The sequence below is a fragment of the Ursus maritimus genome, unplaced genomic scaffold (assembly GCF_017311325.1).
Source record: "Ursus maritimus isolate PB19 unplaced genomic scaffold, ASM1731132v1 scaffold_23, whole genome shotgun sequence".
Lineage (NCBI taxonomy): Eukaryota > Metazoa > Chordata > Mammalia > Carnivora > Ursidae > Ursus > Ursus maritimus.
Window position 1 is genome coordinate 44096113 of NW_024424786.1, and position 15284 is coordinate 44111396.

A 15284-nucleotide genomic window follows, 5' to 3' on the forward strand; every position below is an offset into this window, starting at 1 on the left:
TGAAGTCGAGATCATTTCTGTAAGGTTTTAAAATGTGCCTAATAGGGTCGCCTGGGTGGCTCAGTTGGTGAAGCGTCTGCCTTCGGCTCAAGTCATGATCCCAGGGTCCTGGAATCGAGTCCCAATCGGGCTCCCTGCTCAGCGGCAAGCCTGCTTCTTCCTCTGCCTCTGTCCCTCCCCCCAACTCGTGTGCTCTCTCTCTATCAAATAAGTAAATCAAATCTTTAAAAAAAATACTGAAATGTGCATAACAGGGGCACCCGGCTGGTGCAGTCAGTTGAGTGTCCGACTCCTTCGGCTCGGGTCGTGATCTCGGGGTCGCGGAATCAAGCCCTGCATTCAGGCTCTGCTCACGGTGTGGAGTCTGCTTGGGATGCTCTCTCTCCTTCTCCCTCCGCCCCTCCCACTCGTGCTTGCTCTCTCTCTCTCTCCACTAAATAAATAAATCTTAAAAAAATAAAAATAAAATGTGCATAACACTACCTGTTGTCTATGGACACACACGTAAGCAGTGAACGTAGCAACATGTGCAGAGATGATAAACACCACATTCAGGCCAGTGGTACCTCTGAGGTGGGGGGAAGGTGGAATCAGGAGGGGACACGAGGGGCTTTGAGCATCCCTGTCAGGTCTGCTGTCGTCAAGCTGCGCGGTGGACACGGTGTTCATCATTCCCCATTGTTTTAGGGTGCCCGGCACGCTTAACAATTTTAAAAAGAGCAAGACTAGTACAGAGCAGGGTGTGGCGTGAGCTATATTTGGGTTTTAAAAATGCTCCATCCACATATGCTTGCAGAGGTGTGCACCCGGCCAGGGGAGGCTCGCAAGGAACAAGCTCTGGGGAGGCACCCCGGGTTCTGGGGAGCCAGTGGGGAAGGCACAGAGGCTTTTTCCTGATCATTTTGGATTTCATACCATATGTATTTTTACCACTTGATTAAGAAGATAACCCAACCCGACTTTGTTCCCTTTGGCATGGGCAAGCCATTTCCCCTGTAAGACCTCATTCGCCCCCGCAAGTTCCTGGCGCCACTGGGATCGTCAGTCCATATTTCAGATGAGGACGCTGAGGAGCCCAGAGGTTGCGTGGCTCATGGACTGGTGGCTGGCGCAGGGGGGACCTGGGTGGCAGGTTTCCAGGTGAGGTCCCACCTTGGACAGTGAAGCTTGGTGGGTGGGTCATTCAGGGCATGTCTGCCGGCTCCTTGGCACAGGACAGAAGTGATCTCAGGCCCATGGTGCCCTCCCTCTGGGCATTCAGCATGGCTAGATGAGCTGTTCTCCGAGGTGTCCCCATGTAGATCTCAGCAACCTGAGGGCCATGGCCCCTGGGAGAGGAGGGTGCTGCAGGCTCGGTGCCACGCAGCCACACGGAACATGGTGGAACTTCAGCTGTCCCCCAGATGCTGCATTGCTGGAAGGTTTGGGCCAGGTTTATTTTGCGGGGGTTGCTTTGGGGAAGGGGCTCTCCAACTGTAGCAGGCATGGGGGTCACCTGGAGGGCTTGTGAACAACCCAGGTTGCTGGGCCCTGCCCCCAAGCTTCTGATTCTGCAGATGGGGAAGGGGCAAGAATTCACATTTCTAACCAGGTCCCCAGTGACCCGGCTGCTGCTGGTCCCAGACGTTGAGGAACACTGCCTTAGAGCCTCCTCTCTGCACGTTCTAGACTGATGCAGCCCGGGGGGACAGTCCAGGGGCAATCCCAGAGAGCAGACGTACAAACTGCCCATCGCACAAAGGTCGCCTGTGTGCCAGGCCAGACTCCCACGACTGGCAGCCTCAGCGCCACGGTCGGCCACCCCTCCCTCACCCATTCCCGCCGAATGCGGATGGCGGACGCAAGGCGCAGTTTCTCTAACTTCCCTTAAGACCCACCCAAGAAGTATGTCAACTACACAGATTCGGGGCTTCCTCTGGTTTAAAATAAAAAGGTCCCAAGGAGACAGAGCCAGTTCACCTCAGGTGAGCAAAACTTAATCTAGCTCATCTTGTGAACAAGAAAACATGTTATTGATTATGAAGGCCTCTGATCACCATAAATGGCACCCAAGGTGTCTTCCCCAAATGGTGTAAGATACTCCTATTTACCCAGTTCCCCGCCATCTGGAAACCCCCACCTAGTAACCATGCTTGCTTTAGAAGCCATCCTGCAATGCCACGCCCCGGAGCTTCCTACACTCTCAAATTTGAAATCTCTCTGGTTGAGAACAGTCTGTTTTTCCCTCAATAAAGTATTCATAGAGTAAAGCTCTCGGAATTCTGACACTTCCCACTGAGACCGGGTGCCCGGGAGGAGGCCTGGTGATCTTCTGCTCACACACAATCCCTGGGAGCCGCAGGGAGGTGAAGTCCAGACCAGTCTCCCCAGCAGCGCCTAGGGCTTGACGGAAAGGCAGAGTCTTTGTGCCCCAACCTGTTCCGACGACCTGGGCTGTACCTGGAAGCCTGAGAGGGAGCTTGGCCCGCCAAAGAATTGCAGCCTACAGAAACGGGCCCTCGAGAGTGTCCAGCGAGGAGCCTTCATCCGCTGCTGCTGGGGATGTAAGTGGTCGGCCTGTGCAGGAAACAGTCTAGCGGTGCCTGAACAGGTTCAGCATGGAGTGACCACACGACCCAGCAATTCCACTCCCAGGACAGACGCCCAGAAGATCGGAAAACAGGGACTCAAATAAATGGACATGCGTGTTCACAGCAGCAGTATTCACAACAGCCAGAAGGTGGAGACAACCCACATGTCCATCACCCGACAAAGGGAAAAATGAAGTGTGGTCTACCCCTCTGATGGAGTATTCTTCAGCCATAAAAGGTGTCACACGCTCCGCCATGGATGACCGTTGAAAAAAATCATGCTGAGTGGGAGAAACCAGAACCAAAAGATTCCGTTTACATGAAATGTCCGGAATAGGCAAATTCACAGAGAGAAAGATTCCTGGTTGCCTGGGCTCCAGGACAGTAGGGGAAACGGGATCATGGGCAGAGCGCTTCTCTTTGGCAGGATGGAAGTGGACAGTGCTGATGGCTGCACGGCATTGTGAATGTGTTTAATGTCACTGGACTGTGTACTTTTGTCCTTTTCTTTTTTTTTAAAAGCAGGCTCTACGCCTGGTGTGGAGCCCAACGTAGGGCTTGAACTCACGACCCTGAGATCAAGACCTGAGCTGAGATCAAGAGTCGGACACTTAATCGACTGGGCCACCCAGGCGCCCGTGGACTGTGTCCTTTCAAATGTTCAGTGAGCAAAATCTACCTGGACACTTTTGTGACCCCACCTATCACCTGTCCATACATTCTCCATTCACCTTCTGCCTTTCAACACAGCCGCAACTTTGTTCCTGGCAGCGCTGTGCCAAGCTGACTGCTCCCCTTCCGGGTCTGCCTGGCTCCCAGGGATGGCTTTAGATAGCACTGTGGCTCATGACACGTTGGTAGTCCCTTCTGGGACAGCACTGGCTTCCCTGGGAAAGCGAGGCAGACACGGCGGTCCTGGTCTTCCCCTCTTCTTCCTGGCTTGGAGCAGAATGTGATGTGCAGAGTGGCAGCAGCCTCTTGTTGCTGTGAGGCTGAGAAGTTGGAGGGAGAGGCTGAATCTCAGACTCAACCGTGCTGAGCTGTTGGACCACAGCCAGGGACCACCAAGGAGTGTCCTGCCCTTCATCCACGCCTCCCGCACACCCTTACTGGGAATCTGCTGTTGTAGGGGCAGGGCAGCCAACAAGATGGATAACATTCCCGCCCTCGTGGAGCTTACATTTTTGTGTCCAATGGAAAGAATAAAGCACTTTTGGTTTAAGCCACTCTTAACGCGAGTTTCCATTATCTGCAGTCAAACGCTTTGATTAATACTAACCTGCTTCCAGGGACTGGGTGAAGATGCTCCCAGCTGGGTGAAGTCGCCCTGTCCACGCGGCTACCCAGCCCTGAGCCTCCACCACACGTGTCCTACTCGCCCTGCCCCCAGCTGCGTGCACAGCCCCACCCCATGGTGGGCGGGACTTCTCATCCGCAGCCAGCCTCCTGGCCCCTGGCATTGGCCAACAGCCTCCCCTCCTCCAGCTGGGCCAATCACGGTTCCCCCTCTATTGCCCGTCGTGATTGGCCCTTGCAGGGCACGTGCTCAGCGGTCCTTCTGCCAGTCTTGATTGGGCCACGCATGGCCCGTGACTGGCGGGGCACGTGACTGACGGGCCCAGTGTCCTTTGCGGCCAAAGTGGCGCATTGTGGCGGTGGGCGGGAGGCAGCGCCGGTGTCGCCCTTGTCCCGGGAGTGAGGGGCATCCAGGCGTGCGACCCCCTCGTGCACCATCTGCGCCATCCTCCCGCCAGAGCCATGGCGGTTGTGCCCGGGCCCAAGCGGCCGCCCCCTTCAGAAGACAGGCCTGAGGTAGGCGCCCCCAGCCCCCCGCCTTCCGGGGCTTGGCAGGCCCGAGGCTGAGCCCCCTCTTCCCGCCCAGCCACCCACTGCCCCCTCCACCTGGGCATGGCTCCCGTTGCTGCTCCCGCGGCGTCCCTGGGAGCTGGGTCGCTCTAGAGCGAGCAGGTGCCTGGTGTCACGGGGCGGGGGCACAGATGGGTGGGCCAAAGGCAGGAGTCCCAGGAGCTTTCCAGGACAGGGAGGGTCCGCACGGGCGCAGGCAGAGCCCCGCCGCCCCTGGGGGCCCTCGGGCGGTGTGTCTTCCTCACCAAATGTGGGAGGCCCGGAACGGAGCTGCAGGCACGGTCCAGGAGGGGCGCAGCTGCTGTGGGGCTGAGGTCGCGAGGGGCAGAGGAATAGCAGTGCACGGCTCGGGCAGGATGGGCGCCCGTCCTCCTGGGGCATCTCTTCCAGAGGGGGTGTGTGTCTGTCTGTCGGGGTGGGGGGGGTAATCAGTTAGCACATTAATAGACCAATATGAGGTAGTAATGAGTGCTGTGAGAAAGGAAGATGGAGAGATGGGAGTGTGGGGTTGGGACGAGCTCTCCTCTGAATCTGGTGGTCCAGGAAGCGGTGCAGACACAGGGGAAGAATATTCCCGATGCCAGGAGGAGCAGGCAGAGAGGAGGCCCTGCTGTGGGAGGGTGACCCGAGCACGGTGAACAAGGAGCCGCTGGGACAGGTGGGCAGGGGGCAGGTGGCCCCTGACGATGTGGGCCCGGGTCGGGAAAGCAGAGCTGGGGTCCACGCAGCTGTTTCTGTGTTGCTGATGTGACTACATAGCAGCCTGCATTTCATGCTATATGCAGCCCTCTTTTTTTGTGGTCTCCCTCCCTCCCAACCAGAAAGAGCCGTCATGCTCTCCACTTTCCTTCCTGGCTGCTGCCTGGAGATGCTGGCCCCCCCCCCCTTGTCCTCCGGCCTGTGTGGGAGGTGGGGGCTGGGCTTTCCTGGCCGCCCCACAGGTGCTAAAGGTTTCAGGCCATGCAGTTTCCCCAGAGCCTTGATGTCTTTATCGGGACCTTTGTAGTCACATTTATAAACTCTTGCTTCAAAACGGAGCCTTTATTTTTAGCTCGCCCAGATGGCAGGCTCCAGGACCAAGGGAGGAGGCTGCTGCGCCGTTGGCTTTCTGTTGAGCTTCAAAGCCGTGCGGGCCTGTTAGACTTGTTTTCAAGCTCATTCTGCAGCCACGTGACTGACTCCTTATCTTTCGTTCGCTGGGCCTTTCTCCTCTGTGGGTGATTGTGAAGGGGCTGCCCCAGTTCTCACTGGAGGAAGGAGGCCGTGGGGTGTGGGAGAGAGCGCACTGGCATTGGGGCTGGGAGCTGTATCCGCGGGGAGTCTGTGGTCGCAAGCAACAGAGGCAGGCGCTGGCAGACTTAGGCCACAAAGGAGCACGTTGGGAGGATGCTGGGTGGCTCAGGGCCACGGGAGGAAGAGGTGAGCGGGAGGGCCTGGGAAGGACGGGGCCCAGGGCAGTTCTGCTCCCTTGGTGAGGACTGTCCGTCTTCGGGATGAATTGTCCCAGCTGCCTGTAGACTGTGGCTGAGGGCATCCATTTCCTCACCAGTAAAGGAGATGGTCATCTTTTCAACACAGGCCTCATGAATTCTTGAGAGAATTAAAGCAGCTGCCACATGTCACACATTCCTAAGCTGTGGGCCTTTTACAAATACCAAGTCTTTGAGAAAGCCTGTGATCCCGAGGTCCTGGCTTCCCTGATCCTAGTCAAGGGTAGTGGGGTAAGCAGGTTACCTCTGAATTAAATCTCCTCTTTTCACACCCCTGCGGTAATTCAGCTGGAACTCCCACCTTGCCCAGCCTCCTGGGCCCTGGCCCCGCACAAATGACTTTGGAGGGGCAGAGAGGGCGTGTGTCTTGTCTTCAGTGGTAGATCCTGACCCCACCAGCAGTTCTCAGGGTACCCGAAGGGGGTTCTCTTTCCTACAGGTGGAATTAGTCATGAAGCTCCACAGCCAGTCCTGGTTCTGCCGTCACCATGGACCTGGGCAAGACTTCGCTTCCTGTAAAACGGGGCTGTTTCTACTGCAGGGCTGTTGGACCCTCACTGGGTGCGGTGCTCCGGATGGTACCCGGTGCAGAGTGCACCCAGGAGACTTACTGTTATTTCCAGCCTGTGCTATGTCTTGGGACCATGCACGGAAATAAACTGACCTCTGCCTTGTGCTGGGGTCGCTTCCCTGGCAGTTCGAAGGCTGTGTTCTCCCGCTCTCTGGGCCCTGGGGTTTGAACAACACATTTAAGTCCATGTAAACTCCTTGGCAAGATAGACTATGAGCGGGCAGTGGCAGGAGGGCTGCTTGATGGCTAGGAGCACAGGACGGGTGTCCTGCCACCAGATGCAGCTGAGATCAGCTGTCTCCGCACTCAGACCTGCTCAGCTGGCTGCCCTGAAGGCCAACCTGCGATTTCTCTGATCCTCATCTCGTATGGGGCCCTGGGCTTGCCCGCCTGTCCGCATTGCCTGGCGGCTGTGCTTGGCACTGTGGCACGCCCCTTTGACTCGGGACACATACTCGCTTCCAGCCGAGGCAGCAGCAGCATGTGGAATGGGGACCCCTGAGAAACCCCACCGTCTCTCCCAAACCACCTCTTTCAGATTCTCAGATTATGGGCTACATTTGTGGCCTGAAACGAGTAAGTTTGGATCTCCAATTGACTTTGGCCTGGTACACAGCAGCACCGATGCTAGTCTTGTGAGATAAACAGGCACAGCCTGCGGAGGTCCTCGCTCCCTTGAGACACGTGTTTGGCAGAGACCACGACATGGCAGTGGACACGGCACACGGTGTGCACCCGCCTGTCGACTGGCTGAGCCATCCCCCGTTCTCACTGTGGCCGTGATGACTGTAGCCCCACAGGCAGGGCAGCAGCTCCTGACGTGCTCTCTACACCCTGGACAAATTCTAAGATGACAGAGGCCCTCGCATGACTTGCAGCACAGGGAGTGTAGTGCCATTGGGCCAGAATTCGGGTACTTCCCACGGCATTTTTCTTTTAAAAGAAAAACGGACTGTGTACTGACACTTCTTTCACGTGTAAACACTGGAAATAGTTCTGTGATGAGAGGCCTCAGTCACTATCAACAAATACTTTGTTAATTTTTAACAAAATCTGAAAACAGTCAACACTGTTGCCTTCAAGAAGTCGCCAGCACGTGCCGCCGGAGCGACATGGCACGGGGGTGGGGGGGAGGCGGGGTTCGCCCAAGGCCTCCTGCCAGGACGCCTTTCTCTTCTTTGGGGACTCTCGCACACACTCTGTGTGGCAGGTGGGTGAAAATACTGACCGTGATAGAGCAGAGAGCACTTTTGATGGAAAATTAACTGATAACACACTCTTATTTCAATTTTCTTTTTATTTTTTAATTTAAACGACTGTGTATATTCCACAGTCTTAGGATGAAGGCTCCAGAATCACGTCTACGTCTTCTCAACATTTCAGTTCTTGAATCGGTTTTTACTTTACGTTGTGCATTGATATGGGCTTCTCAGTTCAGAAAACAAGGCACTAGAACTATTTTATCAGCTACATTAATACAGTGAAGATATATTTATCCTTTCATTAAATATACAGCATTTGAATACAATATGGTTTTATGCAGATCAGGTTCAAAACACCCAAGGCACACACTTTATTTTTTTCCTTTTTTTTTCATTTCTGTATTTATTTGAAGGCTCATATTAAAGTTTCAGAATTGCTATAAACAGAGTTCCAGAGTAGAAGCAATGGAAAGTGATTGTTGTAATTTTAAACACAGAACGGTAAAGACCGAAATGCAGAGACATGTTACAGGAACAGTAAAGAAAGAAAGTCACGGATACAGTGCGGATTGGAAACCGAAGTGGTCAGGCCTGCTGGCGTCGAAGAGACAGATTTGGAAATGACCCGAGTCCCCACGGAGCGCGGCACCCTGGTGCAGCCGCGGCTGTGCCCCCCCTAGGCGCCGTGGGATTTCCTCCTGCTCGGGCTGTACGCGGAGAGCTACGAGTACGGACAGACGCTCCAGTGCCCTGGTTGGTAAAATGCCTCAAATAAAGTACAAGTCAAAGAAAAAGTCTTCCATTTTTTTTTCCTTAGGACAAACTGATACATTTACCCAGAAGAGGTTTAGAAGAAACCATTGGCGGTGATGGGGGTGGTTAAGGTCTGGGTGAAACCACCGGACAATGAGGCGGGAGGCTTAAGGGAGGGTGAACTACGCGAGATGGGAGGATTCGAAGTTTTCATGACCATAGACACATAGTGGCTGCTCTTCGAATGGAGAACGTGCCAACATGGAAGAAACTGTCCAGGAACTAAAGACATCAGGTATTCATTGATGAGACCAGAGATGAGGTTCAGTGTTTAAAACATACTTCCCTACAGACAAAGGGATAGCCCATGTCTTCCTGGCTCAGTTCTTCGCCAAAAGACACAAATTCTCTTGCCCCAAGCCTCACTGCCCGCTTGCTGACCGAAACATGGCTGGCTGCACGTTAACCGGAGAGGCCGCCCGGTTCTGCAACCCCACGGCCTGGCGGGAAGAAGACGAGCAGGTGGGGGCGCGGGGACCCCCTCGGCGCCACCCCCACTTCTGTCCCAAACCAAAGGAAGGCCAGGCCTCAGCTGGGCTCTTACAGTAGAGCTCACGGACGTGCACGCCGGCACGCACCCGGCTCTGAAATCGGGCACGTCTCCGTCTGTGCCGTGAGGGTACTGTAAGGGGAGGGAGCCCAGGCGGGTGAGCTCCTTGAAGGGAGGGCTCGGACTTTTTGAAGAAACGTGGTACCTGGTCAACCTTCCGGAGGTTCAGTGGTGATGATGTTCAAAGAGCCTACGTCAGATTGCAAGCTGGCAACTCCTGGTTCGCCCAGACGGCTTTCGCTGTGTGCAATCAGAGCCACAACATTAGTGCAATCGCATGTTTATTTCTCTTACAGTAATCGTGGTTGCCATACAAGAGACTGAAGGGTCGGGAGGAAGTGCAAATTACAGGAGTGTGTTTTTTGTTCTGTTTTGTTTTTTTTAAAATAAAGTTTAAAAGGAATAAAAGCACAAAAGTAACAGCAACACAGATAATGCGAACACAAGTTACACAAACCATAGCGTGAAACATATTAGTTTCCAAAAAAACAAAAAAAAATTGTTAATGGGAAAAAAAATCAATATTTGTGGCCCACACACACAAAGTCATTGCCAGATCACCTGGGTAATGCTTGCTTGTTCAGTAACTCAGGAAAAAAAAAATCACCATTTTACTAACTAAAGTACCACAAATAATCCACTTTGTGATAATGTAAAGTTCAGCAAATCAACAGTCACATTGAGTCATTGTATATTCTATGAATTAACTTAAAGTGTGCCCAGCCAGCCTGGAGAAGGCGCCGCGGCAGGTGTACATAATTTACATCTTGAGAGATTTGGGTTTTGTATACACAAGGTTACAGAGACTAGGCATGGAAATGCAGTTTATTTCAATTACAGTAGATAACAAAAGTGGATCTTAAAGCCCGGAATAGTATTAACATGGTCTTTATGTGAGCAGTGTGATCTGTGTCCTGCCTTTGAGGAGGTCACGGACTAGGGCCTGGTCCTAATGTGTCCGAGGGGCGGGGAGGGAGAACAGTGGGCGGCGATCTCAGGAACTATTGCTCTCTGTAGCAACACCATCGAATAGGGCTAGAGATGGGTTCATCTTGGCAACATGTGCTACTCTGTTGTCAGTGCAGGTCCTGTGGGGTCCTGTGACTTTTCTAGAATAAGACAAGGCAAAAATAAGTGACTGCCCAGCTCTTTTTTTTGTCTTGCCGTCTGCTTGCTTCTGGTCAGTTGCCCGTGGCTCGACGTCTCTCTAAGAAAGGGAGTGGCAGCCAAAGTCCAGTGAACCTTAAACCACCAGGTGGCAACCTAGCAGTGCCTTCCCTTCCTGTCCTCTCGTTCTGGCGTGTCGCCTGGCACTGAGCGTGGAGGTCATGCCGAACAATAGAGGAGGGAAGAGCCAGGGTGAGTGGTGCACTGACTGAATTTTGCTCTATCACCAAATGGAAGACAAATAATGGCCCAACCACCACCTTTTCATTTTCTGAACACCTGCAGGTGGCCTCAGCAGGCCACCCATAGTGTCCCCGGCGCACCCCATGACCGAGAGACGGAAGGTGTGCAGGACAGAAGTGCCTTTGTGTTCGACTGATTTCAAGTTGGAGTGGGGCATTCAGATACAGACTGTCCTGCAGAAGGGTTTGGAACAGAGGAAGGTCCAAAACTCAGTTTCCAATTCAGGGGCATGTGGCTGGAGAAACTGTGTGTGTGTGTGTGTGTGTGTGTGTGGTGCGTATTGGTTTTGGAGAAACTGCTGCATTGTGAATTGTAACCACTTTTGAAGAAATAATTGTCCTTCGATGACGAAGTTCTAGCAAAGATAGAAAATATAACACAGCTCTGCTGGTTCAGATGCATCCAAATAAGGTTGATTTAAAAAGGTCATACTTTTATAATTCCACAGAAATAGTATTAAATCACAAAAGTTTTTTTTTTCTTTAACTTTCTAGCACTGAAGTGGCACAAAGGCTGCCTAGTAGACCAGCCACTTTTTTTTCTTAAAATATTGTGCTTATAAACTATCTGTACAACTATTTAAACTTGCAGTAAAGAAAGAGATTTTAAATTGCTAAATTTTATGTGTTCATTCTAGAGCTGTTCCAGACCTAATCAGACACTTGATTGTGAGCGTAAAGAAAAGAAAGGAAAAAAAAAATCAAGTTTTTATAATTAGAGATGGGCTAGGCTAGTTCTGAAATCATAATAAAAGCCAAAACCTGCTGTTCGAGTTTCTTCCAAGTGTGGGAGAATGTGCTGGAAGCCTGGCTGGATGTCTGGTGGCCCCCTGTGCAGGCCGCAACCTCCCTTGGAACCCGGAGGTATTGTTACAGGGGGAGGGACTCCAGGGAGGAGAACGGGCACAACTTGGGAAAGCCTCGAGAGAGAGGGGCCTGGCGCAGCCCGGGAAACCTCCCTGCTTTCCTTTCTTCGTTTGTCTGCCTGCCCCCTCACCCTGCAGCTCACCGTGTGTTCTCAACCCTGGGTCCAGTCTAGATGCCGTACCCACTGGGTTCTCAAGAAGCCTACTGTAAGACAGACTGGTGGGCTGCGCGGACAGTTGGAGACAAAGGGGTAGAGCCCCCAAGTGCCATCTTCCCTGGCCTCAGAGTGCAGAGGGGCTGTCTCGGCAGAGATGCTTACCCTGAGCTGGGTTTGGAACTGACGTCACAGCGCCCCACCCGGCTCCTGGGGAAGATGCGGTCTCCCCCGCCGCAGCACGCGCCCACCGTTCACCTCGTGTCCCACCCTCGTGTTACAGTGGACGCTCACCTGCTCTGATCTTTGCAGAACGCAACACACTTTCAATTTAAAAAAAAAATTGTGAAAGGCAGAGAATCCCCTTCTCGCCGTCCTGGAGACACTTCTGGCAGATGACTAACTGCTCTTCCCCCTCAGGGAGACTTGGGACCTAGGCAGCCGCACACTGGCTGCTTCCCATGGCCAGGTCTCCCCTCCTCCTTGGAATCGCGGCTTTGTGCTTTGACTAACTCCGTGTGACATCTGTTCGGCCACTTTGGAATTATGCTAATAGATTTGCCGAAGTAAAGAAAGAAAGCAGAGCAAAGCTGGGCACGATCCCATTCAGACTCCCCACCACGGCCAAGAACTTCATGGCCAAAGAACCACGGATGCACATGGCAGGAGGAGATGGGGTAAAGAATCCAGAGGGAAAAAAGATTCTCTACCTTTCGGGCCCAAGAAGGGGCACCGGACAGACAGGTGTGGGGTGTCTTACTGCAAGCAAAGTAGAGGAAAGAAAGGAGCAAGTGAGCATTGAGTGCCCTCCCAGAGGCCACAGACTGAGGTGGGCCTGGGGTGGTGAGAGCTGCCCGGAAAGCAGAGGAGGGAGGTCTCAGGAGGTATCTAGAGGACACTGGTGTCTGCCTGCAAGAGCAAGGGTCCCGTGCTAAATCGACGGGGGCATCCCTGGGACCTGGCAAAGTGAGGTCACCTGCATGCTAGGAGGCAAGCTGTGCCTCTCTTCCTGTGGTGGCAGAACTCCCTCCCCGTGTCCCCTGCTGCACAGAAACAGCCCGTGAAGCCCACGTGGAGAGTGGGGGCATTTCAAGGCCTTCGCTCAGCCACACCTGGACACACTCGGCATTTCTTTGGGTACCAGGAGACAAACCCGTGGAATGGGGTTGGTGCTCACAGACCGTGCTTGGCCGCCCAAATATTTCAGTAGAAGCCCATCTCTACTTATAACAAGAAGTCTGTAAAGGTAAAGAGCAGCCACCCTTATCTGTCCAGCAGCTGTTTCAAAGCCCTTTCTATGTTCATCCTGTGCCCGACCCGAGTCACCCCAAGATCTATGAGGTCTTCCTTCTGAAGGTTTGGTAGGTGACTGCCGTCAATCTCATTGTCCATGAAGGTCTCTTTATGCTCACCCAAGTTTAGACTTTCCAGCCAATCCGCCACGTCTGGTTTAGTCCACAGGTGCACAGGCTTAGTCGTAAAAGGCTTATTTGAGATTGGCTGTTGCAGTATCGAGGGGGACGGCGACCTGCTGCGTCCCGCCGGGTTCAAGCCAAACAGGTCCCCGGACGGGGGCTGGCTTGGAAGGCTAAAGACCTCTGAGAGAGTGGGAGAAGGAGCGGCAGCAGCAGCGGAGAGGGGGGCAGGCAGGATATCTTTGCTCAGCTCTGTTGGCGACACCACAGGGCTCGGGGCACGTCTTGTTCCTGAGGTCCTACTCTCAAAGTCCGCGGGCCGGCTCTGCAGGGTGATGGGCTGCGAGGCCCCTGGGCGAACCGTGAAGGTCACCGTTGTGCTCCGTGTACCTGAGACGGTGCTCATGACCTCTGGACTTCTGAAACGGCAACAACAGAGACAAGTATCACAAGCCGGGTCACGGCGTGGGTCAGCAGGATGCAGACCGCCAAGGTCAGGGGGCGGGGCGGGGCAGACACTCTCCACGGCAGCCGCGCTGGCAGTGAGCAGATGACTTGCCATGCCAGGACCCGGGCAGGGAGGAAGGGAGCAGGAGGCAGAGCTCTGAGAAGACACCACAGCACACCAAGGCCGCCCACTCACCTGGTCCCCCGTGGGGGCGGTTGCCAGGCGGGGGGCACCTGCGCCGTGTGCGCAGGGAGGGCCAGACCGGCGCAACGGGGGGGGCGCTGCTAAGGGCTCACTCGGAGACATGAGGATGGGGCCTGAAAGAGGCCCTGCTCCCTGGGTGAGACGTGTCTGGTGACGTCACCAGTACATCACCAGTACGGGGAAAAGGACAGCTTTTGCCTCCATTTCGGCACGTAGAAGGAAGAGACCCTCCCTCTTAACTGCCTGTCAGGCCTTGGGCTTTTCAGCTTGGAAGGACAAGGGGAAGGGCCCCTTGCAGGCTGGCCCTGTTGCAGTGCGTGGGAAGCCCCGCACCTCCTTGGGGGCACTCAGGGCTTGGAGAAACCGTCCACGGACCCTGAGAACGAGGAGTAATTTGCCAGAGTGCAGTCTATACTGACCCGGAGGGCTAAACCAGGACTGCTGCGACTTTGTCCAGTGTCGACGCGGCCATCTGGTTGCGGAGTGGAGTGGGTGCGCTAATGAGTTTTCTCTCGCTGCGTGAAGGCAGTGCGGGAAGCTCCCTGTCGCTATGTATGAGCCTCACCAAAAAGCAGAAATCTACAAGGAACCCCCTTCTCCCAAGTGGCCAGGAGAGTCCTTGGGAGTCCCCCATGTCCTTCCTGCTCTGGCCGGGCAGGTGAAGCCCGAGGGGTTGGAGCGGGGTACACTCGTGCCTCTGAGCTTTGGCCTTTACTGGCCCCAGGGAGACGGCTGGATGACCCGAGGGGAGGAGACTGCATCTCAGTGCCAGGGAAGTCTCTGGTCTTTGTGTTTACCCGCACGGTGGCCTTTTATGTACGGCCCCCTCCCTGGTTCTGGCCAAGGCCCACGGCAGCCTTTCCAGCCACAGAGAACAACCACGCCTCTGGGCTCTGGTTCATGCTCTTCTCTGCTGTCCCCAAACTGAGGACGTATCCATGCTACCAGCCCAAGAAGCCACAGCCAACTAGGGGGGCGGCACGAGTAGGTGTGTGTTTCTTGCCTTCTGGGCTCATTCATGTGAATGTGGACAGACCACCCACCTCCTTCCGGAAGGATCCCTCTTAACACGGGCTCCTCCTCAGGATCTGGACTGGAGATGTATGAAGCCTGGCTCCGCCCAACACCAGCATAGGCACATTTTAACCTGTGAGTCTCCATGTCTTCATAGGTGAGATGCGCTCCTCTCCCTCCCAAGTGGTGAGAGTGGGGGTAGGGCGTGCTTGGGAACATGTGAAGAGCCACACAGGTGCTGACATGGCGGGCGATGAGCACGGACAAGGACAGGGACGGGGTGGGGGGGGCTCTGTACACGGAGGGGTGAGCTGGGCACGAGGCCCAGTCGGCCCGTTCTGTGCCCTAGCTTTTCTTTGCCTCTGTTTTCTCTGCCACTGATAGATATGTGGGTACGACCACCAGTCGGCTACCTGGGTTCCTCCAAGCTTGTGACACTTCTGCACCCGATGGCAGTCTTGGCTGCTTCAAGGACGGGATGCGGAAGCAGCAGATGTAGAGGGGGTGGGGTGGACTAGAGCTTTGGTCCTGACACAGGCACTCCCAGGGGCAGGTGGGTGTGACCGGGCCAGGGACCGCCACCCCCGGAGGGTCCCCATGTAGCTTTCTGGAGGGCTGGGTGCCCCAGGTGGGATGTGGTACAAATAGGAGACCTCCGTCAAGAACCTCTGGGGGCTGTGGGTGCTGGTTACTGGTGCGTACTGGTTATAC

General features: G+C 54.5%; 1 protein-coding gene across 2 annotated transcripts in view; it reads right to left on the reverse strand.

Moving 5' to 3' along the window:
• Positions 1-12755: 12755 nt before the first annotated feature.
• The window catches only part of SHANK2 (SH3 and multiple ankyrin repeat domains 2), a 472550-nt gene continuing 470021 nt past the window's right edge, over positions 12756-15284 (reverse strand). For both annotated transcript variants that reach the window (XM_040639603.1, XM_040639604.1), the window contains one exon: positions 12756-13326. In XM_040639603.1, coding sequence (XP_040495537.1) covers positions 12756-13326 — 571 coding nt within the window. The remainder of the gene's footprint in view (positions 13327-15284) is intronic.